The sequence below is a fragment of the Tenrec ecaudatus genome, chromosome 9, assembly GCF_050624435.1.
Source record: "Tenrec ecaudatus isolate mTenEca1 chromosome 9, mTenEca1.hap1, whole genome shotgun sequence".
NCBI classification, from domain to species: Eukaryota; Metazoa; Chordata; class Mammalia; order Afrosoricida; family Tenrecidae; genus Tenrec; species Tenrec ecaudatus.
Genome location: NC_134538.1, coordinates 57,826,166 through 57,852,105, shown reverse-complemented (window position 1 = coordinate 57,852,105; position 25,940 = coordinate 57,826,166). Strand labels below are relative to the sequence as shown.

General features: G+C 46.8%; 1 protein-coding gene across 3 annotated transcripts in view; it reads left to right on the top strand.

The window, feature by feature from the left end:
• GRB10 (growth factor receptor bound protein 10) overlaps window positions 1-25,940 on the top strand; it is a 270,181-nt gene that overhangs the window by 188,009 nt on the left and 56,232 nt on the right. For all 3 annotated transcript variants that reach the window (XM_075558149.1, XM_075558150.1, XM_075558151.1), the window contains one exon: window positions 14,357-14,513. In XM_075558149.1, coding sequence (XP_075414264.1) covers window positions 14,357-14,513 — 157 coding nt within the window. The remainder of the gene's footprint in view (window positions 1-14,356; window positions 14,514-25,940) is intronic.

The window sequence follows — 25,940 nt, the reverse complement described above, 5'->3', positions numbered from 1 at the left end:
ATGCTAATCTGTTCCATTTTTTCCCTCACTTCTTTGAAGCCTGCATTTTCCCCCCTCTCCTCAAGTCTCTGGATCCTGCACATGGCTGAAGTGACCCATAGAACTCACAGAAATTCAAGGAAAAGTCTCACAAGGTGGTGGTCTGCGGGCCATGCTCCACTCCTGACTCTTGTCAACCGTGCGATCACACCTTTTGCTCTCAGTGGGCTCATTTGATACCCAGGCAGGATGGTATTAGAGGGAATCCTGTGACATCACTCACAGGGGAATCCCATCAGTATCTTCTCCCACCTGCTTACTCATCCAGGGAAAGGTCATTTGGTAGGCGTTATATGGTGCAATCAAACTTCACCCAAAATATAATAATCTGTTGTCCAGCCCTGGACCGTATCTTAGTTATGCACATAGGACCTGGCACCTCTGCCAAGGTCATTTCCAGCAGGCATCGGCTCCCTACTAATCTTAGTCAGCCAGGTTTTTTCTCACGCCACTCCAGAAACCCCTTTCTTTCTTTTCTCAGCTGCACCAGATAATTCCTTACATTAATTTATAAGTAACAGTAACCAGGACACCATTAAGCAAAGAGTGGGGTCCAGTTTACGCCCTCTACTAAGGTCAGCTCTTAATCTCATCCTCTTCCTAGTCTTAGCAGATGATCCCCCCAAAATGGGACCACAGTCATCTGCACCTGAGCCTACAATTATATCACATAAGGGACTGTGGCTGAAAGGACAGTGTGAATTGAGTTTAACTCCATAGCCTCATATTTTCCAAAGCTCATAGATTGGAACCCCCAACCTTGCAGTTAGCAGCCCGGCAGCTAGCCCACGGCACCACCAGGAGGAGTTGACATAAATCAGAGTGGAAACTGATACGCCTCAAAATGAACTTTAAATACCTTAGCAAACTTTCGAGGTTCTTCCTGGGACTGCTCTAGCAATTGTAGATGTCCTACAGGTAAAAGTCATCTCAGGGGAGTCTGCCCAGACTTGGGAAAGCATTTCAGGGGTGGATTGTATGTTCTTGAAGGAAAGGGGGCCCTCCAGGCAGTGCATTATCAGAAGCATAGGACGGTAGAGAAGGATATGGAGGGGCAAAGGGAGCACCTACAGAGGTCAGATGGTTTACATTTGTATGCGGTTTGGTTAATTTAGAAGCAATATCCTGCCCGGAAGCCATTTAAAAGCTTCAAAATAACTCTTAAGTCGGCATCCCATTGTTTCTGCTTAATTCAGGAAACTTCTCATTTACTGCATATAAAGCTTAACTGAGACGACCCAAAAGAACCTTGAAGTGGTCATTTGTTTTCCACACAGTCCTGGGTAAGTCTGTGGCAGTATGTGGGTACAAGCAAGTGACAAACCCATGCTGTGTATTGAACCGGAGTCCCAGAAAAGAACGCTTCATGATCCCCAGACACGGCCTTTCCCATGTTCAGAGAAGTCCATTCAAAGTTTAGGAATCTCCTGATTTATGAAAGTCCTGAGCGGGTGAGCAGTTACCAGCAAGGTGATAGGGCACGTTTTGTTTCACGGCGCTTTGCTTGAGGCTGGTGGGCAGCCGCTGCTTGAGTCTGTCTCACTGAGAGCTTATCCTGTCGCGAGAGGCGAGAGGCACATCAGCCTAATGGATTGTAGCCAGTCCACCCAGACCCTTGGTCTCTTGTGGTCTGTGGAACCCAAGGTCTCGCACACATACACACACACCCCAGGGTGTCTCTCTCTCTCTCTCTCTCTCTCTCTCTCTCTCTCTCACACACACACACACACACACACACACACACACACACACACACACACACACACACACGCTACTGTGAGACCCGGCCATGAAAGACTGCTTCGTGTGTCACCGTCCAGGTCCCTGGGTGATACAAATGGTTTGTGACCACCCCGCCACCCTGGAGGAACAACCTGGCAATCTGCTTTCAGAAAGATCATAGCCAAGGGATGCCCTTCTGCGCTTCTTCGCCACAATCCCCTCTTCTTGGCTTGACCGCATATGCATATTTCAGTCTCCTGATGGTGAGGGGTGTGGCCGGAAGGGCTCACTTGGTGGAAACCTGGCGTAGCCGGAAGAGCAGGACGAGAGGCTCTAAGACAAGCAACAGCGGTGCTGCAGAGCACCTTCCACAGTGCCCCCGACTCCCTCAGGGGCGCTTCCTCTCACCATCTGCTCCCCCCATGGATCCCAATTCCTACAACGCACTGGGTGCTTCCTGCTCGGACTGCCTCATCTGTCCCTGCTCCCCTGTCCCTCCCTGAGCCCTCCGAGTCTGGGGCCACCCTGTCCGTGCGCGAGCACATGATAGAATGATCTGGCCTCCAGGACAGATGTAGCGTTGGTGTTGCCCTCAATGCTGGTGACTGCCGTGGGGCCAGAGCGTTTCTCCAGACCAGCAGACTGCTAAGGACATGTTGGCGGAATGACAGGGCAAATGCTCCTGACACTCCAGCCACGCGCATTGATGTTTGTAATAAACTGCACACCCGTGTGTCCGAACACATGGACCTGCCCCTCCCGGCTGTGCACTGCTGCAAGGCAGTCACCGACCACGGTTCTTCAGCCACTGTCACTGTCCCCCCCCCCCCCACAGGAAAAGACTAATTCCCCCAGCCAGCTCTTCCCCGAAGCCAGTCTTTTTCTTCCAAATGTTCTGCCCTTCCATTGGTCTAATGACTGTGGCCTTCTCCCGTGAGTCAGGGCAGAATGTCCCCACAGGTGTCCTTCCCAGGCTTGAGGCCCATCGCACTTCTGAGCAGCTCTGAATTGGAAAGTCTTCTCATGGAAATTGGCCTAGAGCAACGGTTCTCAAACTTCCTCATGCCACGGCCCTCATGGGGTGGTGACCCCCAACCATAAAATTATTTTTGTTGTTCCTTCACCACTGTAATTTTGCTTCTGTTATGAATGAGGCGACCCCTGTGAAAGGGTCGTCCAACCCACCCCACCAAAGAGGGCTCGACACACAGGTTGGGTGCCGCTGGGCTAGGTTTCCTGGTCAATTAAAAGAGGATGTTTGAACAGTTGCCCTCAGACCACTGAGACTACAGAGGGGACGATACGGGGTCTTTTGTCGTGGGGCACAGTCTGAGGTTTGGGTTTTTTTTAAATCATTTTGGGGCTCCTACAACTTTTATCACAATCCATATATACATCAATTGTGTCAAGTGCATTTGTACATTGGTCGCCATCATAATTTTCAAAACATTTGCTCTCCACTTAAGCCCTTGGAATCAGCTCCTCATTCCCCCTATCCCTTCCCATTCCTCCCTCCCTCAAGAACCCTTGATAATTTATAAATTATTATTATTTTGTCATTTCTTACACCATCCAGTGCCTGCTTTCACCCACTTTTCTGTTGTCCATCCCCCAGGGAGGAGTTTATATGTAGATCCTTGTCATCAATTCCCCCTTTCCAACCCACCCTCCCTGCACCCTCCCAGTATCGCCACTCACACCACTGGCCCTGAAGAGATCATCTGTCCTGGATTCCCTGTGTTTCCAGTTCCTACCTGTAACAGTGTACATCCTCTGGTCTAGCCGGATTTGTAAGGTAGAATTGGGATCATGATAGTTGGGGGCGGGAGGAGCATTTAGAAACTTGAGGAAAGTTGTATCCTTCATCATTGCTACATCGCACCCTGACTGGCTCATCCCCCTCCCTGTGACCCTTCTGTAAGGGGATGTCCAGTTGCCTACAGATGGGCCCTGGGTCCCTACTCTGCATACACCCCCTCATTCACAATGCTATGATTTTTTTTTATCTTTGATGCATGATACCTGATCCCTTCAACACCTCGTGATCGCTCAGGCTGGTGTGCTTCTTCAATGTGGACTTTGTTGCTTCTGAGCTAGAGGACCGCAGTCTGAGTTTTTTTAGGTAGGAAAATAACCCCAATGTAGGAGCAGTAGTCCCAACATAGCTTTCCCACCTTTCATTCACCAATCAGTCAAGCAGGTGGTGCTGGGTGTGGGGGCAGTACGGTACCATGGATGATGAGCAGAGTATAATCCTGCTTTCCAGGAAAGGGACCGAAGACAGAGTAACCGCCATGGCAACAGCAGACGTGTTCTCTGTTGATTGGTAGGACTGGGTTCAGTGCTGTGTGAGGTTGGGCTCCCCAGAGAAGCAAAACCAGTGGCATCTGTGTTTGTATGTGGAAAGATTTCTATTGAGAAATGGCTTACACAGCCACAGAAGTAGGCAAGTCCAGTCAGATTCGAGTCAGGCTTCTCCTGTTTCGTGCCCTGTGGAATCTGATGAACAGGAAGCAGGGTGAGGAAGCAGGGAGGGAGTGGGGGTGGGCACACAGGCTGAGTCTGGTGGATGCAGTCAATGAACCCACTGTCGGTAGTCTGCTGGTGGTCGCTGAGGTCAGCAGGTGACAGACACAACAGGCGATCGAGGAAACAGATGCAGGATCCGTTCCAGCAGAAGACAACAGCCCACAGAGAACATAGCTCTGCTTGAGATGCCTGTCTTCGACAAAACGCCACACCCCCACGGAGGGGTCATCAGGCTACGGCCTGATTGATAGGTTGGGTCCCACCCTACTTCACCCAGGAGAGCCTAGAGAACATAGACTAACCATCATATGTATTCAAGAGTAAGTAGCCTTGTGAAATGACCAGTCATGTCCAGATGACAGAAGAGGAAACGGACGTGCCGAAGAAGAGAGTGTAACTGTGCTTAGAGCCATGGTGTGGGTGATGAATTCGCAGAGGTGATGTCGGGAGCTTCCAGGGCTGCCTGTAACCACTTCATCTCTCTGACTGCAGAAAAGTAAATAAATCAAGTGCAATAGAATATGTGCCGGAAGTAGGTACTAGGAGGCAAGAATATAAAAGTTCATTCTGACTCCGAGGAAATTTCGCTCACACCTTCACATGTCTTACAGATGTGATTAGACAGCTAAGAAAAGGGGCATTTTTAAATGTTAAGTAAATAGACAGCAAACACGCTGGAGGAGAGAAGGGGCAGGAGGGTTCTAGTTTCCTTGTAAGCTTGAGTAAAGGTTGAAAAACTCCCTTTGTGGTCCCATTTTATGGTGTGCCTGACGCTGAGTCAAATGCATAAATTCTCATAAGACATAAAGTCATAGGCGGCAATAAACCATCCAGACTCCCTGCCAACAAGTCAGTGCTGACTCACTGTGACCCCCGTGGGTTTCCGAGATGTTTAACTGTGTGCGGGAGTAGAAAGCCCAGCCTTTTGAACTTTCAAAACTGGTAGTTTTGAACTGCCTGCTATGCAGGATGCACCCCAACGAGTAATGACTACTTCACAGGGCTCCTCTCTGAGGTACAGTCGCCTTTTGACATTTAACACATTGGGGAGTGGGAAGAGTAGCGTGCTCGGATGCAGTTAGAACCCAGTGTGGTGTCAGGTGACTGGAGAATGTGCCCTTCACTGCCTTGGAGAATGTCGCCCAGGGCTTTAGAAAGTATGGTGTGGGGCCCGGGCCATTCCCTCAGCATTCCCTGCAGTGCCTAGACCTCTCCTGTCATACGATGGAGGATGAAAATGGCCATTTCAATAACTGGCTCATTTGCACATCTCCAATATATACCTACAATGAAACCTCCCCTGAATATTCATTTTCCCAGAGAAATGCCCAGCAGGCATCGTGTCTGAAAACAAAGGTTTCTGATTAGCTGTAAAGCAAGGTAACGTGCCTCTAGTAGCAATCTGATTCTCAGGGATGGGGACTTTGAGAACACCTGTAGCCCTCTGTGGCAGGACTCGTATTCACTCCCCTCACCCGATCACACCTTTCTCTAGAGAATACCTACCTGGAAGGCACAACCCTCTGCAGGCAGGATAGCAGCCAGAAGCAGCCGTTTCTCACTTTCCTCTTACACCTCATCCATCTTGCCAAAGAATGTGGTGTTTCAATAGCCTTTTATTTCCTAAAGTCTTGTGGAACTTTACAGATATGTTTTCCAAGTAATTTTCCACTTCCTACCATTGTAGCGGTTTCAACTCAGAGAGACCTAGAGGACAGAGCAACAGTGCCTCCATAGTTTTCCAAGATTATAAAGCCTCACTAGAGCAGAAAGACTCTCCTGCTGGTAGCTTGAAAGCTGACCTTGCTGTTAGCAGCCAAGCAAAACCCCACGCCCCACCGGTGTCCTCGGGCAATGTTGGTCAAGTTAACAAACACCTTTTTAACTTCAGAAAAACTTCGCAGGCGATTTTAATAGTTAAAAACATAAAGATAGGCAGAACCGATTCTCTCTAACAATTGATTCTCTCAAAAGTTAGTTGTCCCCAAGACCTCTTGGTATGAACAGAAGCAGAAAAACTGGGGGTGGGCTCCACTCCCTGCCATCTGAGTCTTGTCACCCACCTCCTAAGCCTGGCCTTAGCCAAGCCCCATCCTGGCCTCTGAAAACAGAGGCTAGCTTTTAAGAACTTTATGTTTTAAAGCTATATTTAGAACTTTATCTCCTTTGCAGAAAAATTTGTTAGGACTTCAAAGTATTTTTAATGCTTACTGGGAAAAACTTGAAATCAATAGTTATAAAGCAGATTTTGTTTCAAAAGTAAATTTGGATCTATGCAATTGAACGGAATTATTGTGTGTGTGCTTATGATACTGAATAGAGACCTATAATTAAGGGTAGTGGTTTTGGTTATCATTCCTTATATCTCAATTTAGAACAGAGCTGAGAGAGGGGAAGTGGTAGAAGTATAATGCTTTCTACTGAAAATTTTATTTAACTTAAGAAGTCAGGTTCTCTCGTTCCGGTTTAAAACCAGTTGTTCTCAGGAAGTTCTGACTCATCACCATCCCCTATGTGACCATATGTCTGACCTTTTGGAAGCGGATGTGCCCCCGAGTGAACATGAACCTCCAGCCTTTGAGTTAGTAGCCAAGCACAGGAACTGCAAATCTCAGGGACTCGTGGTCTATATTGTTCTGTGTGGAAAAGCCAATGTACCCGGACTTTTCTTCCTTAGAGAAAAGCTAGCGAGTTTCTCCTGAGCGGTTGGCCACTACATTAGAAGGAGCCACAAGACAGTCTGACAGGACAGTAAAGCAGAGCAAAGATTTAATGAGCAAAGTCTTGTTCAGTCAAGGGGCGGGTCACCTCGTGATCTGAGGACGCAGATGTCTAGGGGTATGACATTGACTTTTATAGGGATCACCTGGCAGCACCCTATTGGCTCATCTCAGTCCCTCTCCTGCTCGGCGTTGGGATGACTCATCGGGACATGACCAGTGGAATGGATCATGTGAGGCAGTTTGGGATGGGTCATCCAGCCCTCTCACTGACCCTGACCTAAAGTAAATTTTGTTTACCCCAGACCTTCTTGCAGACCTTTAAGGACCTTCTTATTTTAGGGTTTCAGGACAATCTGAAATCAAAAGTCTTTTCAGGAAGGCTCCATGGAGTCTTGGATCCCTGTTGGCCAGAAAGAGTTTGTAGTGATGGTGGATGACTAATTAAAGGACCCAACGGGCAAATAGGGTCAGATACCTCTCAGTTCAGATTTAGACCGCAGTATTTTCCATTTCAAACTTCCCTTAGAAAGGGAAGTAGCATTGAGTGCTGACGTGGTTTCTGCATTGAGTGCACTGAGGAGTGGTTCCATCCACTTACCTGGGCTTCCAGTCCTTTCTTCTCAAGACTCTGGAGAATCTCAGTGGGATGTGGACCTCCCTACCACTCCCACTGCCTTTGATTCACAATCTGATGTACAGTGACCTCACAGGACAATGCTTGCTCGTGGTTAGGCACTGGGCAGCCATCTGCCCAGTCAGCAGTTTGAAACCACCATCAGTTCATTGGAATAAAGACAGACCTTTCTACTTCCAGAAAGAGTTACAGTCTCAGAACTTCACAGGGACAGTTGTCCCCAATCCTGTCGAGTTGCTATGAATCAGTATCGACTGGATGGCAGTGAGCTTTATAGGACCGTAGAGCTGCCCCGAGGGCTAGATATTTATAGGAATCATCTGCCACACATTTCTTTAAGCAACTAATGAATTCAAACCACTGACCACAAACCAGTTAGCAAAGGCGTGCTGAACCATTGCAGAACCGATACGCATACCCCCACTCCTTATAGGACTTTATTACTGTTGCCTCTTGGAGCTCTTCTGGCTGCTTTTGCTGTTAGTCCTCTCTTATGAACATCTCTTCTTTTGAACCTTTGGCCTTTGCAAACAACCTGGCTTCCTAGAAGGGTTAGCCGCCATTGGGTCAGCCCTCAACTCACGGGGGCGCCCGTGCACAAGGGAATACCATGTTTGACCCGGCACCATCCCCTTGATCATTGGTGGATCTAGCTGTTTCGATCCTTAGGATTCTTGCTGGCTGGTGGCCAGGAATAGATTGCTAGGCCTTTCTTGTTAGTCCATCTTAGTCTGAAAGCTCTGCTGAAACCTGTTAGGCATCATGTTCTTGTTCAGTGCTGTTGAGTTAGTTCCAACTTCTAGCAACCCTGTGCACATCAGAACAAACCACGGCCAGTCCCTGTGTCACCTGCACAACGATCACTATGTCCGAACCCATTCTTGTAGCTCCTATATCAGTGCATCTCATTGAGGGCCTCCCTCTTCGCCTCTGACCTCCTAGTTCCTCAAACATGACGTCCTTTGTCAGGAACTGGTCAGCGCTGTTAACACGTCTAAAGCATGTAAGATGAAATCTCACCATCTCCACTTGCAAGGCGAATTCTGGCTGTTCTTTTTCCAAGACAGATTTGTTTGTTCTTCTGGCAGTCTGTGGTATATTGGTTATTCTTTGCCAACTCCATAATTGAAACTCATCAGCGCAGCATTGGCCAGGACTCGCATTCGGGTCTCCTACGTGGAAGGTGAAGAATTTCCCATAAATCACCATCTTCCTTCCAGAATTGTGTGCTTACCACCCTTCCAAGCCAACTTGGGGAGTTAATAAAATTACAGCTGAAGTTCATCTCATCTTTTGAGAACACATTTACACAAGATCCCTGGGCACTGATGAAGCAGGACAGAGATGACACAGAACTTTTGGGTTCTTCATGCTTCATCTCTCTTTCCGTTTCTCGGCAGGGGCCTTGGTTTCCTGGGTGCTGGGTCAGTGGGGGCAGCCAGGAGTGCAGGCAGCACATGCCAAAGGCCAGGGTGCCCATCCAAGGACATCTTATATGGCAGACAGCTCTTAAGAGGGCAAAGAGCTCAGAATGCCCCATTTTCTATTTTTAAAAGGTGGCTCTTATTTGAGCCTCTGGCCAAGGCTGGTTGCCAATGTCTGAGCATCTTGCGAATTCAACATCAAGATTCCCTGAAACCTTTAAGCCCTGCGGAGAGGGCAGCCTTCTTAGGCCAGTCATCAGGAGGAGGAGCCTCTTCTGCAATTCACTGCATGGGGACTCACAGACCCCACCTTTGGGGGCTACTGAGAGCCCTTGTGGCTCAGTGGTTAAGCACTTGGCTGTTAACCTGAACACCAGAGGTGCAAACCAGAGGTGCAAACCCACCAGCTGATGTCAGCTTTGGTAAAAGGTTTATATGCCTGGAACCCTGTGGGACAGTTCTACTCTATGGTCAGAATCACCTGGATTTTGAAAACAGAAAGCCAAAGGCTCCCAAGTGAAGTTTGGGGACCCTGTACCCTTACTTCTTAATTGTTCTTAAACACCCTCCTTTGCATTTGAATCTCATTAAGCTCTTGCTTCTCTCCCTACATAATGAATGTGTAAAAGTGACAACAGAGAGGCTGGGAACAATGGAACCTTCTATTACCACTTCAGGGCCTTTCTAAGTGGATGTTGTGCCAAGACAGCCCAAGGGCTGGTTCCTCCCCCCACTAACTCTGAAAAGACTTCCATGCTGTTGACATAATTGTGCCCTCTTTAATATTACTGTTTTATTTTTAAAAGTGATTAGCTATTTAGTTTCCTTTGCCGAGGAAAAAAGGAAATGAAGTGTCTCCGGGTGGCTTCTCCGAGTTGTACCCACTGCCTCCTGCTAGCCACGAAGTCTGCTTTCTCAGAATTGGAATTCGCAACAAAAGCCACCTTCAGGGCCCTGGACCTGCCCTTCTCTACCTCCATTATGCATACCTGGGCTTCACGTAGGTGACCTGCCTTATGCACAGCTCTGTGGTAGATCATTTCAGAGAAGCTGGATACACTGTGGAGATCCATTTTACAGATAGACAAACAGAGGCAAGGTGATACCGTGTAACTCAGCCAAGTTTCCACAGCAAGGAAGTAATGGGACAGGATTACGGGTTACACCCAGGCGGGGTTTGAGACAGCCTCTTCAGAGCGACCATAAAAAGGTTCTACCTACTGTCAGAGAGGAAAATTAAGAACAGACATCTTATTTTGATTTTGAGAATTTTCTGATCCATGAGGAAGCCAGCGATTAACCCTCAAAAGCCAGGCGCAAATTGCAAATGCTTGTGAGAAACTCTTCAACTGCTGTGCCAATTTATCCTTGCTTGCTAGAAAAAGAGAGCCCACAGAACCATTGCTTCCTGATTAAATGAAAAACACTTTATTCTCCCCTAATTTAAATCTAAATATATATATATATATATATATATATACACACACACACACACACACACACACACACACACACATGACTGGTAGTGGAAGGCCAGAGATCACTCTTCGACCTGCTATTAGTTGATCTCAGTAAACAAGGAGAAAAAAACCTATCCAAACCTGTAGCCATAGAGCCAATTGAGACTCAACGACCCTCTACAGCAGCAGTTCTCAACCTGTGGGTCGCGACCCCTTTGGGAGTCGAACGACCCTTTTGCAGGGGTCACCCGATTCATACATGCAGTGTGCAGTGAAAATAATGTTATGGTTGGGGGTCGCCACAACATGAGGGTCACGGCATTAGGAAGGTCGAGAACCACTGCGCTGCAGAGTTTCGTAGACTTTGCAGATCTTCACTGGGGAAGACAGTGTCATCTCCCTCTGGAGTGCCTGGTGGGCTGGAATCGCCAGCCTTGGAGGAAGCAGCTCAGCACTTTGCAGCAGCCCTCAAAGGCAGCGACTTGGTGATTCGTGCACACGTTGCAGAGTTCGTGTGTGGCAGAGCTCTGAGTTATCCACCCGTCTAGACTCCTCTAGTCCCCGGACAAATGAGGTCCCCTACAGTCAGTGCACGCAGTCCCCGTGATGGGCACACACCTCCTGAGCCCACATGACCTGTAATAAAGGGTCGTTAGCAAATGTCCTGGATGGCACAAATGACGTGCTCATCTACTAGCCTAAACTTCGGCAGTTCAAACCCACCAAACACTCCTCTGCCAGTGTGCTCCTGTAAATGTTACGCCCAAGAAAACGCTGCAGAGCCATGCTACTTTCTCACACATGGGCGCTCACCATGAGGCAAAAATCTACTCACCAGCAAGAGGCTGGGCTTGGCCCCGTCCAGCTGGGTCCTTCTGGTGCGGCTGGCTTTACCGTGGCTGATGGCGATGGCGGTGCAATAGTAGCCTGTGGGTTTTAAGGGTGCAGTGCAAATGCTCCCATTGATAGCTCCAAATATGGGTCTAATTATGCTTCTTTGTATGCTGGTCTTCTGTCTCGTATGCGTGTTTCTTCTCATCAGTAGACCCTAAGGCAGGTTCAGGAAGGGCTTGGGGAGCAGTTCTAAGTGGGCAACATTGGACCCAAGCGCCTGAGCTTTGGGGTGTCTCTAACCACAGCCAGCCCTGCCACCTGCCCCAAGAGTTGCCCTGTGACAAAGCTTTGCATATGCAGATGACTGAGAGACTAGGGGGGGGGGGAGGGAGGTAAAGAGCATGTAAGCAGGAAGTTTAGAGAACGTGGTGCCAAGGCTGTCTTAGACCAGAAACGGTGGGCGGGGGACTCGTAGGCGCAGAAGTGCACGTCCACGTATTTCAGAAGGGCGCTGGTGGGGTAGCAGCTGACCAGGGGGCTGCTCCACTGAAAGGTCAGCAGCTTGAAACTGTCAGCTGACGCTCGGGAGCAAGGCGAAGCTTTCTGCTCCCATAAAGATTTTCAGCCCCGGAAGCCCACAGAGGCGGGCTGCTCTGTCCCGAGGCTTGCAGTGAGCGAGAACTGACGCCACCACAGTGAGTTTTGTTGGTCTGTTCTTGTTGTTAAAGAGCCTTCGTGGTGGTGCCGAGGAAGCCCTGGACTGCGAACCTGAAGGGTTGGCAATTCAGAAGCACCAGCTACTCCTATAGAGATTTACAGCCGGGCAAAGCCTATTTAGGGAGTCCACTTGTTGGCAGTGGTAGATTTTGATATGGTATTCATAGGCAAACTCACTTAGAATCTGGGGGAAGAAAATAAATTTGGAACTTTGGTGATTAGAAACATGTATGAAGGCATGTTAGATTACATCCTTAGCTTCTAAGGGAGTATATTAACTCCGTGCATTGTCCAGATCTCTGTTTTATACTCAAGGTATGATTTGTTTTACTGTTTACTTCCGTATTTGAAATAAAAGTTTTTACCTGTAGGCCAGAAGCATGCTCTGTTTAAATTTTGTGTTTATTGACTCACTCAGTAGTGTCGGCTGTATTCAAACTTGTTAGGCAGAAGAATGAGTTTATTGAGCAAAACTAATTCCACAAACAAAGGGGTGAATTTCTTCAACACTGCATGTGACTGGAAGGCAGGGTCCTCAGTCCCGTCACTGTCGGCGGCAGTGTCTGAGTTGCGGAGGCTGTCGGAGGCTGTAGCCATGGACTGACTGTAGCCCTTCAAGCCCACCAAGCTCTACTTGAGTGGTGGGCTTGCATTGCGTATTGCTGATTGAACTTTCAAAGCTTCCCAGCCACCGGGTGACCAAGGGCCCGGAGATGACAGAAGACTGGGAAGCCAGGGTTTCTAGACTCCCGCATGCCCAGTTCCTGCCCCGCTTGCTTTCTACATCAGGGCATCGACCCCAACAGTAGCCCTCTCCTGCCTGTCTGCTTTCTCAAATGAAATGCAAACTAAGCACTTGGTTTAAAATCAACAGGGGATCAAGGGCTCCTGTGATCATTGTGGGGGAAGCTGACATTCCGGTACAAAAGTGGTAACTGAGCCCATCCCTGGCAGGGGACAGGATTATCAAGAGAGTTCGCAAACAGGTCTGGAGTCAGAGATGCTAGTGCTTGGGGCACTGAGTTTCCTGCTTGGCATTTCACTCTGATCAGAGGAGGGCAAGCATTGACACCGATCTTTCGGGCTTGCTGGTCTGAGAGGGTTCTGTTGGCCTGTCATCACCACCACCTCCTCCTCCGACAGGGTCCTTGCACTGGAGTGGGAGAGTGTGGGGGCTGATGACATCAGTCCGAGGGAAGGACGTGATTGGTCTGCAGAACATGGTTTGATTCACTACCTAAAGGACCGTGCGTGAGGAAGCCTGCCTTGGAGCGCGCGTCTTCCCTGCCTGCCCAGAAACAGCCTTCCTGCCAAGGGCTCATGCAGGCTTGGTACCGCCCCCCATTGATAGCACCAGGACCCTGGCAGTGCAGCCCAGCCTGCCAGGTACAGGGAGGGGGGGCCGGGGACAAACTCCCTTTCAAGAAACAACCTTCATTTCAAATGCCATCTTGTTCTTCTGACTGCTGCCTTTTCCATGCTGCTGAGGTAAGATTTTTTTTTTTTTAAGCATCACACAGTCTCCTGAAGGGAGCCCCTCCCTGAGGGTGATTGTTGCTCAGACGTGGCATATTTATAATCCTCGGACACTGCAGTGACAGTCATCTAGGCTGGGAGCAGGAAAAGGATCCTAGCTAGCTGGGGCTTTTTGGTGTGTACGCCTCCTCCCCCCTCCGTGGTAACGATTCTAAAAAGCTCCAGGTCTTCGTTTTACTGTATCTCAACTTCTTCTTCTAAGCCCATGTGAAGCAAGTCGGGGGTAGGGTTCAAAGGGCACTGAGCATCAGCCACTGGACTTGGGACCCTGCGCAGGTACAGTTATCAAAAGTTGTGCCGGGCGGAGGATGAGAGGAGGCCAGGTGTGTTTCTTTGTTTGTTCTTAACAGTCGGCTCAATTGTGAGATTGCCAACCCCAAGGCCACCAGCAACACTGTGAACCAATGTTGTCCCTGCCTAAGAACGGTCCTGGAGAAGCACCTGGGAAACTTCAGCGGGGTGCTGGGTCCCCCTGAGGTGTGAGGAGCGTTTTCAGAATCGGGAGCCTGTGGGATTGCTGCCTGCTCTGCGGCCCTCTGAAGGGGCACGGGGGAGGTGGGCAGGGAACATCCCGCGCGGGTTATTCCACTCATGTTCCTGCGACTGTGTTCGCGGGGTCGATGGAAGAGCTGTTATGCAGATGTTGGAGCGTCTCTGTATTTTCCTTGTCGTTATTTCAGTGTTTTGGATTCAAATAACAAAATTGCCTCCTGTAAGTGTCCTCTTTTTATGTTGCAGGATGTTAAAGTCTTTAGTGAAGATGGGACGTGCAAAGTGGTGGAAATTCTAGCAGACATGACAGCCAGGGACCTGTGCCAATTGCTGGTTTACAAAAGTCACTGTGTGGATGACAGCAGCTGGACGCTAGTGGAGCACCACCCGCACCTCGGATTAGGTAGGGAACAGCCGTGGGCGGTGATGGTTCTCGGGGGACAGGGTCTGGGGGTGCCCAGCGTGCAACCTCCTGAGAGCAGTCTCTGCACAGTGTCACGTACCTGAGTGTTGCCCTCAACTCAGCTCCCCATTCATGCTTTCCCCCTTCCTCTAAAACTCCCTCCTTTCTCTTTCCTCCCTGTTCGTGCTTTCTTTACCCACCAGGGTTTTGATGCATGTTGCTCTGGCCCGGCTGAAGCAGTGCTTTCCAAAGGACCTACACAAATTAAGAAGGTTCTCGCTGTAATTTAGTGGTTAGTCTCTCACCCCAACCCTTCCCGGGCCCCGGGCCCCACGCTGGAAAGTCGGTCTGGGAGAGGAATGTGAGGTTTTGCACATCTTTGGCCCGGGTAGGGGGCAACCTGGGGGGATCGTAAGCTTGCACAATTGTGGCTCTGGGCCTGGGGCTAGCAGAGGCATATACTCTTGGAGAACAGTTCTCTGCCTAATTGAAATAGGCTGCCATGGTTACAGTCAGCAGGAAAGCACAAGGAGGCGCACTGGGAATTGAAGCCCATTATAAATCAATTGGACCTAAGTGTGAATCTGACACAGTATTTCTGAAACACACAGAGTGTGTGTGTTGCAAAAAGAAATTTTGTATCAGAATATTTGAAACTATTGTTGCAGAATCAATTGAGTTTTTCTGTTCAGGAGGCTTATTTCGGGTTAAGAAGCTTTTCGCATACCTTCACTGGCAAATCGCTTCACGTCACTTTATGTCTCTTTTGCTTAAATGATTACTGGATAATGTATGATGCTCACAAAACCATGGGCAAGGATTTAAAGCCAAAATGTCTTCCAAATCAATTGCTAAATATCTTCCAGGATGGGGGGCTGGGTGAGTAGGGGAGACTACACAGATTCCAGAGTCCCACAGTTTACAATGTTTCTTTTAAATGTTTTTGAAAGATTCAAGAAATTCCATTTAAACCTCCAGATTTAGAATATTCTTTTTTTTTAAATTAAATAGCATTCCTCCAAGGTACGCTGTAAACTGTGAGCGTAAATAATGTCACATAAACTTGAGTTGACCTTGTTTCAACTCACAGCTGCCAATTCCCACTGTACTTTTGGGTACACAGTGTGTTTCTTAAAGTAAGCCGTGAGGAACACTTTATGGTTTCCTTCCTGTCTCTATTAATTACCAGAATACCGGTGTATAAAGAGAAGATTTCTTCCCGGTCATTGGCAGCAGCCTCCTCCACCAGGTTCATTCATTGATGCCCCAGTTCAGTGTCAGTGATGTCCCCGTTGCTCCCAGGAGGGCTAATTCCCCGGATGTCCAACTCTCGGTTGGAACGTCCGTGGATAAAACCTGCACTGCTTGAGTAACGCCATCGCAAGCCCCTGTTTACACACAAATAGCTTGGAAATTAAGCAGTGGTGGGAATAAATGGGTATGTCCAGAATTCCCTTTCAGAAGTCTTGTGGTATAGGTGGGCCCAATAGGATGGATATTATTAGAAGCTCACTTGCAAATGGGAATGCTCTTTTATTAGGAACTGTGTGGACACGATAATGTAAGAATGTGACGGCACAGATGTTGCCGTGAGTAGGAATTGACTCGATGGCAGTGGGTTTTCTGAGTTTAATTTCTAAAATATCACACAATAGGTTAATTTTTGCTCAACTTTGGACATAATAAAGAGTCATTCTCAAGATGTAGAAAAATCAGTGCATATTTATGTGGTGTTCTTAAGAATTAGGGATTCAGTGTTGCTATGACTTACTCTTTTCCACAGACACACTTAATATTCATACTCTAAAAGGGATAATAGTGAATTTTGAAATCAAGTATAAAGGGAGTAAAAAAGCTGGGGGAAAGTAAGCAACAATGCTTTAAAAAAAAAAAGAAACATGCGAACCACATTTGGTGCCTTATTGACAAAAATAAATGATTGAACCTCCTATAGTGAGGATAACACTGAAATCTCCTCCTCAGTTTCATCCCTCTCCTCCAGCTCCTGCCTCATTAGAACAAAATGAACGCACCCCTATGGGCTGAGTTGTAGAGGCAGATTTTAGAACCAAAAGCTGCATTCTACCCATCACTGGTATTTGGTTATCAAACACTACCTGATGAGGAAAGTGAGCATGCCAGATCCCGCCCGAAGGCCCCTCCGTGCCTTCCCAAGGAGCCTCAGGGCCTTCTCCTGTGACATCCCTTTGCAAAAGATGTAAGGGTACTTGACCTTACATTGAGCTCTTCTTTATAATGAGCAGTGCTGAGTCTGAGCAAGTCCCGTGTGCACAATTCTTCCGGCACACAGGCAGACAGGCCTCATCTACTCTCAGGGAGTTGTTCCGTCTCCACCCCAAGCCATGTCTGTGTGGGTGTGCAGTCAATTTTTACATTTACCGTATATACTCGTGTATACGCTGAGTTTTTTCCGGCACCTTTTAGTGCAGTTTTTGTGGTAAAATTAGGGGCCTCAGCTGATATTCGGGTCGGCTTATACTCAAGTATATGAGGTACTCTTTAGAAAGAAACTTTTCTTTGTTATATTTCAAGTATCCTAATAATGGGATTCTTGTAGTTGATACAAACTTTGATCCCCAGCTGATGCAAACATTAGACATGCTCAGCTATTATCTGAAAATTTGGAGGTTTGGAACCACCCTGGAGGCCCCTCAAAGAAAAGCCTTCTGAGAAACCAGTCACCGAAAGGCCTCGGAGCCCATTGTTCTCTGACACACGTGGGATTACTTTGAGTCAGGATCAATCCAAGAGCAACAGATTATTTTTAAATAGGGATATTTACTTAAGCAAAGGTACGCCAAGTCTTAAAATCCACATGGCCGATAGTTAGCCCCGCACTCAGCGCTTTTCCATGTTGAAGACATAAAGGCGTAATTCTGATGGCATTTGTAGTCTCAAGACTCCTGGACCCCTATCCCATTGCCATGCAATTGATTCTCATCATAGGAAACTATGTCGCTTCCAAGTTTGTCAGTCATTATGGGAACAGATAGCCCTAACTTTCTACCTCCAAGAAATGGATTTTAGACCCCTCCCCCTACAGTTAGAAATCCATCGTTTATTGGACAGTGCCTCTTGGGCTCCTTTATTCCCAGATAGCTTCTGGAAGTCAACATTTCAGCAGAATTACTTATCTTTGCAGTTACAGTATCTGAACATTTTATGTATTATATTTTTAAAAACGTGAACTCTGTCTCACACTCAGAAATGAATGATGCGTTTAGAAAAAGTGGGAGCCTCCTCTGTACCAGACAAGCTGAGGCATCTTTGAGTTGGGGTGCTGGGTCCAGAAATGCACTGTTGTCAGGCATGTCACACACGTGGAGACGCGGAGCAGGGACGGGCCCCTGCTGCTGTGGTTCATGCCAGCGCTCCTGACTCCTAGGGACTTGTCGCCACTCCCACTCTGAGCTGTGCTCGACAGGAGACAGAGCTGGGCTCCTTGTTCCTGCATCTGCTCAAAGGGTCCTTTCTGGTCCCAGCTGTCCGTTCCTGAGCACCTCCCCCACTTAGGGAGCGTTGGAAAGTTGGTGCAGGTCCCTAACTTGGTAGACAGAGCCCTTAATGGCCAGTGATCTGCATGCAGTAAGTATGTGCTGTGCTTTATGATGTCCAAGGCCCCCGTTCCAAGTGTCCTTTTCAGGACCTCTTTGTATTTTAAGCACACGTCACAATCCTGCCTGGTAGCAGTGTCCTTAACCGGAGTCTCAGAGCAGAGTGCTGACACCTGAGGATGGGTCACTGACCAAATCCAGTCAATGGCAGATCACAAGTTCCCAGACCACCCGTTCAGCCAGTGTCTGTCAGAATGGAGGAAGGCCACTTGGAAATCAGACTCCACCCATCTGCCCTGGCCCGTACACACGCACGCGAGCCACATGCCACACGTCTCACATACCTGGGCCACCTTCACACATAAAGGGCATAGGCAGCCTGCAGACTCATCAAGTAGAAGTTGTTTTTAAAGAGATTTTTTAAAGCATATATGCTCATATATACCACATATGCTCATGTATAAGCCGAATTTTTCCAGCACATTTTAAAAGCAGGTCTTGTGGTAAAATTACGTGCCTCGGCTAATAGTCAGGTCGGGTTGTACTCAAGTATATACGGTATGCAAAATGTCATCTTTGTGCCCCAGGAGCTGTAAGATGCATTTCTGGGTAAATTCCATCCCTGGCCCTGTGGAGCAAACGGGTGCTGGGCTCTCACACCCAGGCCTGCGTGAGCACCTGCAACTGTGAAGGAAACTGTACGTTAGTGGTCAAGGACTTCACGTGGAGGACCTAGTGTTTCAGAGGACCGCAGGGCTGGAGAAAGTTGGTGTCAGATGAATGAGGCTAAGACACATTCAAAAAGTTAAAAAAGCAAGGAGTCTTTCGGGGGCTTTGTATGGGCTTGTACTTCCTTTTGATGAAGTCAGAGACCAACACTGGCAATGCCCGTGGAGCACTGGCATTGCCCATTTTCGATGCCGGTATCTGCACAGGTAGAGGGGTGTCAGAGCAGAGACCGAGCTGGTTCGTGTCCAAGTTTTGGTGCCTCCCTTGGGCCTGGTCTCTCTCTGTCTTTGTCTCCCATCTCCTCAGCCGTTAAATCTGGAAGGCACCAAAATGATGTCCTTTGTCCAATGAAATATATAAATAGAAAGAAGGCAGCTTAAGGACTTAGCCAAATGTCAGGGTTCGGTTTTGTGGGCGTGTTATCTCATTGATGGCTTTGTCCAGAATTTCTGGGTCTGGGCAGCCGACAGACGCCTGTTGACAGTTCGCTCCATTCTGTCGGACAGACTGGCCTTGCTTAGGAGCACGGGGCTGGGTGTGGCCACACGAGTGTTTGCATGATGCCCGTTGTACGGGGGCTGCTGTCAGGGCTGGCCAGGGGCGTTGGGCTCGTTGTACAGCCCCTCAGGGGACTCTCTACCAGTTCTGTCCAGCCCTTCATTACCTGTCTGGACAGCATGGCTTTCTGCAAAGGAGTCACTTGTTACAAATTTTAAGGCAAAGGTGTGTGTGTGTGTGTGTGTGTGTGTGTGTGTGTGTGTGTGTGTGTGTGTGTAAGAGAGATGATGTATACATATCTGCCATGTGAAGTTGCTCTTTGGGTGGTGCCGATGCTAAGAGTTGACAGTTCACATCTACCCACCAGCACTGCACAAGAGAAGCCTGGGAATCCGCTTCCGTAGAGATGGCCGCCAAGACAACGCTCTGACGCAATGCTACCCTCTCTCACCTGGTGTCATTATCAGTCAGAACGTACTTGCAGGCAGGGTTTGGTTGTTTTATTTTATTTTTAATTTTTGGTCAGAGTGAGTTTTGGGCCGTGGCATAGCTGTAGAGTTCACTTGAAGATTTAAGAAATCCAAGTACCCGTCAAGGAACGCTTGCCTTTTGGAATACTCCAGTGAAACGTCACAGCAACTTTTACTTAAGGTACTTGGAATAATGTAATGTTGATAGGTAGTGATGTGATCATATCATATAATCGCAGTTTGCTTGAAATTGAATGTTGTTAAGTTGTAGAGAGAAGAAAATATTATAAGCAGGAGCTGGGGTTATCCATTCATGAACTTGATCCTGAAAACCTGTTTCTGCAAAGATTCAAGGACAAGCCTGAGGCCACACTGTTCAGGGGTCCTTGATGAAAAGGCTTTTGTGGCTCAATCTTCCAGACTCTCTTCACTCAAGTCTTCTTAACTCACCAGGAACAAGAGAGAGGGACTTTCACACAAGAGTGTTCTGCTGTTCTGAGACCCCACCTTCAGGTGTCTACAGGCCCTAGAGTCACTAGAGAAAAGGGTCACCGAGCCCGTAATAGAACCACAATCACTAGTCCCTTTGTCTGTACTTCTTCACCCTACACACTGTAGTACATGGCCTGTAGGCTACAGTGCTGTCAACCTCCCGTAGAACTTCCAGGGAGCTGTTATGACAAGTCCATGTGCATTAGTGCTCTTGCCCGACCCCCGTGGTACTCTGTGATTCTCCACATGGTTCCTTTGGAATAAAGATGCTGTTGGCTTTCCAGCTAGATATCTTATCCTCACTTCAATATCCACTTCTAGCCCCCACTCCAACACACATATATACTCCCACACTTTGTTTCACTTCTGCTTGGCAAATTTTCAAATTCAATAAAACAACCATCCGTAGTTTTTTCTTTGTTTGAGTTTTGTGTGTGTCTCATAACTACAGAAAAAAATATTTTCTCTTGTGTAAAAGTTAAAAGTGAAGTAATTGATTTGTTTTCCTGGAGGAAAATCTATTTTAAATTAGTTGCCTTGAACTCATCTTATTTTAAAGGAAATATTAACAGCTTTAATTATGGACCTGAGTTTTCTGTCATTTTCTTTTTCCCTATCATGGGGACACAGTCAGGGCAGTAGCATGGATTCATAGAGATGCAAAACCTGTGAAGCATGTATGCGAGGGAAGGAATGCCAAAAGTTCATAGAAAACAGGAATTGGAAGAAGATGGAATTTGTCCACAAACTTTCTGAATCCCCCCCTCCCCGTGTGTGTGTGTGTGTGTGTGTGTGTGTGTGTGAGGCAGGATTCTTTTTTCTAATGTGGTTGCAGAAGTGGCCAAACCCCACACTGGCGGGTCAGACAGCAATCTGCTGCGTCAGAGGGCTGCAAGACCTGGAGAATCTCAAAATCTACAGGCCAGCGAGCAGGCTGCTAGCTTACATGCCAAGAACTGGATTGAGATACAGAATGGAAAGAGCAAGCTTACTGTACTTAGTAGATGCAGACTACACCCCATGAAAACTAAATGGCTTTCAACTGATAAGAGATTGCAAAATGGAGTATTATCACACTGTATGATATTATAGAAAACCAAAAAGTCCAGAGTCTGCCACTGAGAATCCTAGCCTAGCCAATTTTACATAACATTAACCATCACAGTCCACCCCTTGTCAACTTGACATAATCTCTAAATGAAAACATACCTTACATACCTTACACCTAATGCGATACAACTAATTTACCATTAAGTAGAAATGCACAGTTTTGTTGTTAAATTCTGTTGAGTAGGTTCTGACTCTTAAAGACAATAGAAGGAGCAACAATGTATCCTCACAATTGTTAGGTTTTAACCCACTGTTACAGCTACTGTGTCATTCTATCTTGTTGAATGTCTTCCTCTTACACCTGCCTTCTACTTTACCAAGCATGCTGACCTTCTTTAGAGACTGCTCTCTCCTGATAATGTGGCTAAAGATCATGAGACAAAGGAACATTTTGGCTATACCCCAGATTTGCTTGTTCTTCTTGCAGTTTATGGTATTTTCAGTATTCTTCCTGCTTACTCTCTTTATATTTTATAAGTAATAGAAAAAGGGAGTGAGTCAAACAAGAATTATCTGCATGATACATACACACATATATATAACCTGTATGTACATATATACATATACATACATATATAACATGTATATACACACATACATATGGAAGCAAAATTTTTGTGAGTTACTAGGTGCAATAGTGATTGATGCCACACACATTTCCACCTCTTGATTCCTGCACCCACAAATTGTGGTGTAGGAGTAAGAGTACCATATCTTGGACATTGGAGCTTTGCCCCAACTCTGCAAGGTATTGCCACGTAGCTGGCACCATCATTGTGTCTTTACGAGGTAATTACCTCCTTCTGTAAAGCCGGCTTGCTCCAGGAAGGTAAGGAACGTGTTTTGACCGGTGAATTCCATGAGCATGGGCACAGCTCTACACTTCACTTGTTCTGTACTGTTACACAGGCGATACTGTGTACGATGCCATGATGATGAATAAGGCATTCTGGAAGTCTGCTAGTTAGGACAGAAGCATTATATATGCAGGGATGGTAAATAAGTATATAGAGTAAGTTTCTAGCCCAGTAATAACAAAACACTACACTTTGCATGATGCAAGAGCTCCAGTGTTATCACACCTACCACCAGGTTACTGCCTGATCACCCTAAGAAATGATGGTGTATCAACGATTCAGTCTTTGTCTCTGCTGCTGGCTGATTGATCATTGGCTCTATTTGGGTCAGCGTTGCTGAATGGAAGTTCATGTTGCTGACCTCAAGCGTGATTGCCATCCTTGCCACCATGGCCGCTTGCTTTTGTTCACAAGCCCATTGGGTCATGATAGGAGTGGCTAGGGAAAGAGGCTGACCGGAATCCCCAGAATCCCTCCAGCAGTCCTTTTGATTGTTAAAGTTCCCTTCTATCGAGGTGTAACCCATGGGTGAGCATCCACACATATCTTCTTTTTCACACTCGTTGAGAGGTCTATGCACATACATTTTGTCATTGTCTCCTGGTCACCAATTTTACAGTCTTGTTTCTTCCAAGTCTGTGACCATCCATCCAGCTAAACGACCTAGTATCTTCTCCCCTTGAGCAAAATGAGCCAGGAGCATTGCCCAAAATTCTCTCCACTGGGAGGATTTTACTTCACTGTTCAACAAGAAGATCCCAGAGAAGCTAGTGTTGTTCCTATCCACTTCCCAATGATGCATGCCTTTAACACAGAGCCTTTCGTAAAGTATGCATGAGTTTTCTCCTCTTCAGCTAGCTAACCATAAGGCAGTCCCCATGAGGCCATAGATATATATTAGGAAAAGAAGCGCAATTTGACAAGAGCGGAAACCATGGACATTTAGGCCACTTCTTCATTTAACTTATGCTTTCCAGGTTCTGATTGATAACACATAGCTAGCACCTCTATTTAATAATGGCATGTTGGTTTGCACATCTAATATCCTGACTCAGTGGGTCAAGTAAAACCCAATTTGTGATTGGGAGTTCAGGCCATGTGGTCACTGTGTGGCATATGGTTAAACACCCAATGCTAAGCCAAACGCTGTTTCTCCAAAGCAGAATAGTTATCTTCAGAGAATAGCAGAACTTTGCTCCAAAAGCCTATGTGTCTCCATTATAATTCACCAATCTGACCTTACCAAAGATCTCCATCTTCTATTGACACTTCAAGAACCACTGGATAACATGGCCCAAGGAAGTGGCAGATCACCTTACCTGGCAACCTGAAGCTATTCTAGAGCCTTCCCTTGTTCTGGGCCCCACTCAAAACCAGCAGCTTTTTAAGTCACTTCATAAATAACACTGGAGTAGCACGCAAAAATGACACATATATACTCTTCAAAATCCAAAGATGCCTGCCCAGTGTGGTGCCTATTTTTAGTTGTAGGAGGGGCCAGGTACAATAACTTAAGCATTATCTTTAGAAGTAATATTCCAACATACTCTATGCCACTGAGCTCCTAGAAATTTCAGTAAAGTGGAAGGTACCTGAATTTTTGTTGATTTCTATTTTTCATGCTTTAGCATACAAACATTCTTCAGTAAAATTTGATCAACATAATGCCATCAATATCATGAACCAATATGATGTGCAAGGGGAAGAAAATCGGTCCTATAGGCTAAATTACAGCATGGGACTGGCGAGAAATACAACACTATTAAAATAAGACAGTGAACATGCATTACAAGCCTTGCCAACTGAAGACTACTTCTGGCTTTCCGTGTTAATAACTACATGCCAGGTACCAGAGGATATATTAGCTCGTTCAAGTAATAAAACTACATTGCAATTGGAGACACCTCCTGTTTAAGTTTACAATAATCTACTGTCACTCTCTAAAACCTGCCAACATACCACATAGACACTTGAATAAGGATGTGGGGGGACTGACCTCCCATGAGCCTTCAAGTCCTAAATGGTGGCACTAATCTCTGCAATCCCTCCATAGATTTTTTTAAATTGCTTTTGGTCTGTTATTTTTAGGTAAAAACCATTTTGGTGGCTTCCACTTGAATTTTCCCACTGTAGAACCCTTTTTTAAAATATTCAGTGCCAGGTTCTATTGTCAATTATGTCTATTCCAATTATGCTTTCTGGACCCGAGGACATGTAGGATGGGTTCAGTGCCCAATTGGACCCATCTTCGAGATGGACCCAAGCTACCACTCCATTAATAACCTCATGTTCCTCCATCTACTCTGGCTGGTTGACTATGGTAATGTTTTGAATCTCCTGGCATTGGTGCTAATTCAGAGCCAGTTTCTAGTAATCCAGAGAAGTCCGATATTTTTTCCTTTGCTCCAATGAAGTCATTCATGTAAAAGGCACCTTTTTATTCAAGGGGTTGTACATCTGTAAACTGAGTCAAGTCAGGTAATTGATTGAAATACTGTGACTCTATTCTGGTGATGCAAATTTGAGTGCTGTTCACTTGAATTAGAACTCTTGCTCTTCTACAAATCAAGCAAATATTTAGATTTCCCATTTATTTCACTCCTAGTGGACACCATGACTGGGTAATACAATAACCACTCCCACCTGTTCGTTGTCAATTATGTGCTGTCAGCAGATCCCAACCCCGCCAGTTCAGTCGGCATGATTGTAGGTAGGTGTCTTATTTATGTAGGGTGGCTTCCACGGTCAAATAGGCCTTAGGTAGAAGAGCAAGCACAGCGTACTTTAAGAATGCTGACCCCTCTCCCAACTCTGTTCCTCACCATTGTGGTGAACGTTGTGTCTTCAGGACATTCCCTGGTTGGTTCTGTGGGTCCAACCTGATAAATCCACTCTAATACACCAGTTTCTTTAACTTCTGGATACCATCTTCTGCACTATCCCAAGGCAGGCCTGGCATTTTGCCTTGGTTTACTGTAAGCCACCTTTTGATCAGTGCTTCATGCATCCATATCAATAACCCAGACTGACCCAACCTGATGTTCCTTGTACCCCATACCCTTAATGGCCATTCCCAAACATATTCTTCAGGTTTCTGGTTGTGTGTTAGGCCCGGTTGACTAGAGAAGCAAATCCAGGGACACTCATATATATGTAAAAGAAAGCTTAATATCAAGAAGTAGTTATTTATCAGGAAAACATGCCCGCCCAGTCTCGATCAAGTCTGTAAGTCTAATATGAGGCAATAAGTCCCTTTTCAGACTCAGGCAGCCTCAGGCAGTGATGCAGAATGCAGGAAGATCACGGCCGGTAGGTGCAGAGTCTTGTGGATCCAACGGCGCTAGAAGCACCACAAGGCTCTGGGAGGTCGCAGCCACATGGTTTGCCAACAGGAAGATGAAACAGAGAGGAAGCTCCCAGAATCCTCATGAGAAGGCCTCACCCACAAAGGTATCATCAGGCTGTGATCTGATTGACAGGCTAGACTCCACCCCGACACGTACTTGTCAAGTTGACGTAAAGTTCTATAACTACCACAGTTTGCAAGAAAAGCCAAGATGTTCTTTGGAATGTAGTATGCCTCCCCCGGATCACACTTTAAAGGACTTAAGTCCAGCGAAAAAGGTGGTGGAGGTGGGTTCTGTGGACGTGTCACTGAGCTGTTGCTCCAGGCCCCACCCCAAGTGATATGGCAGA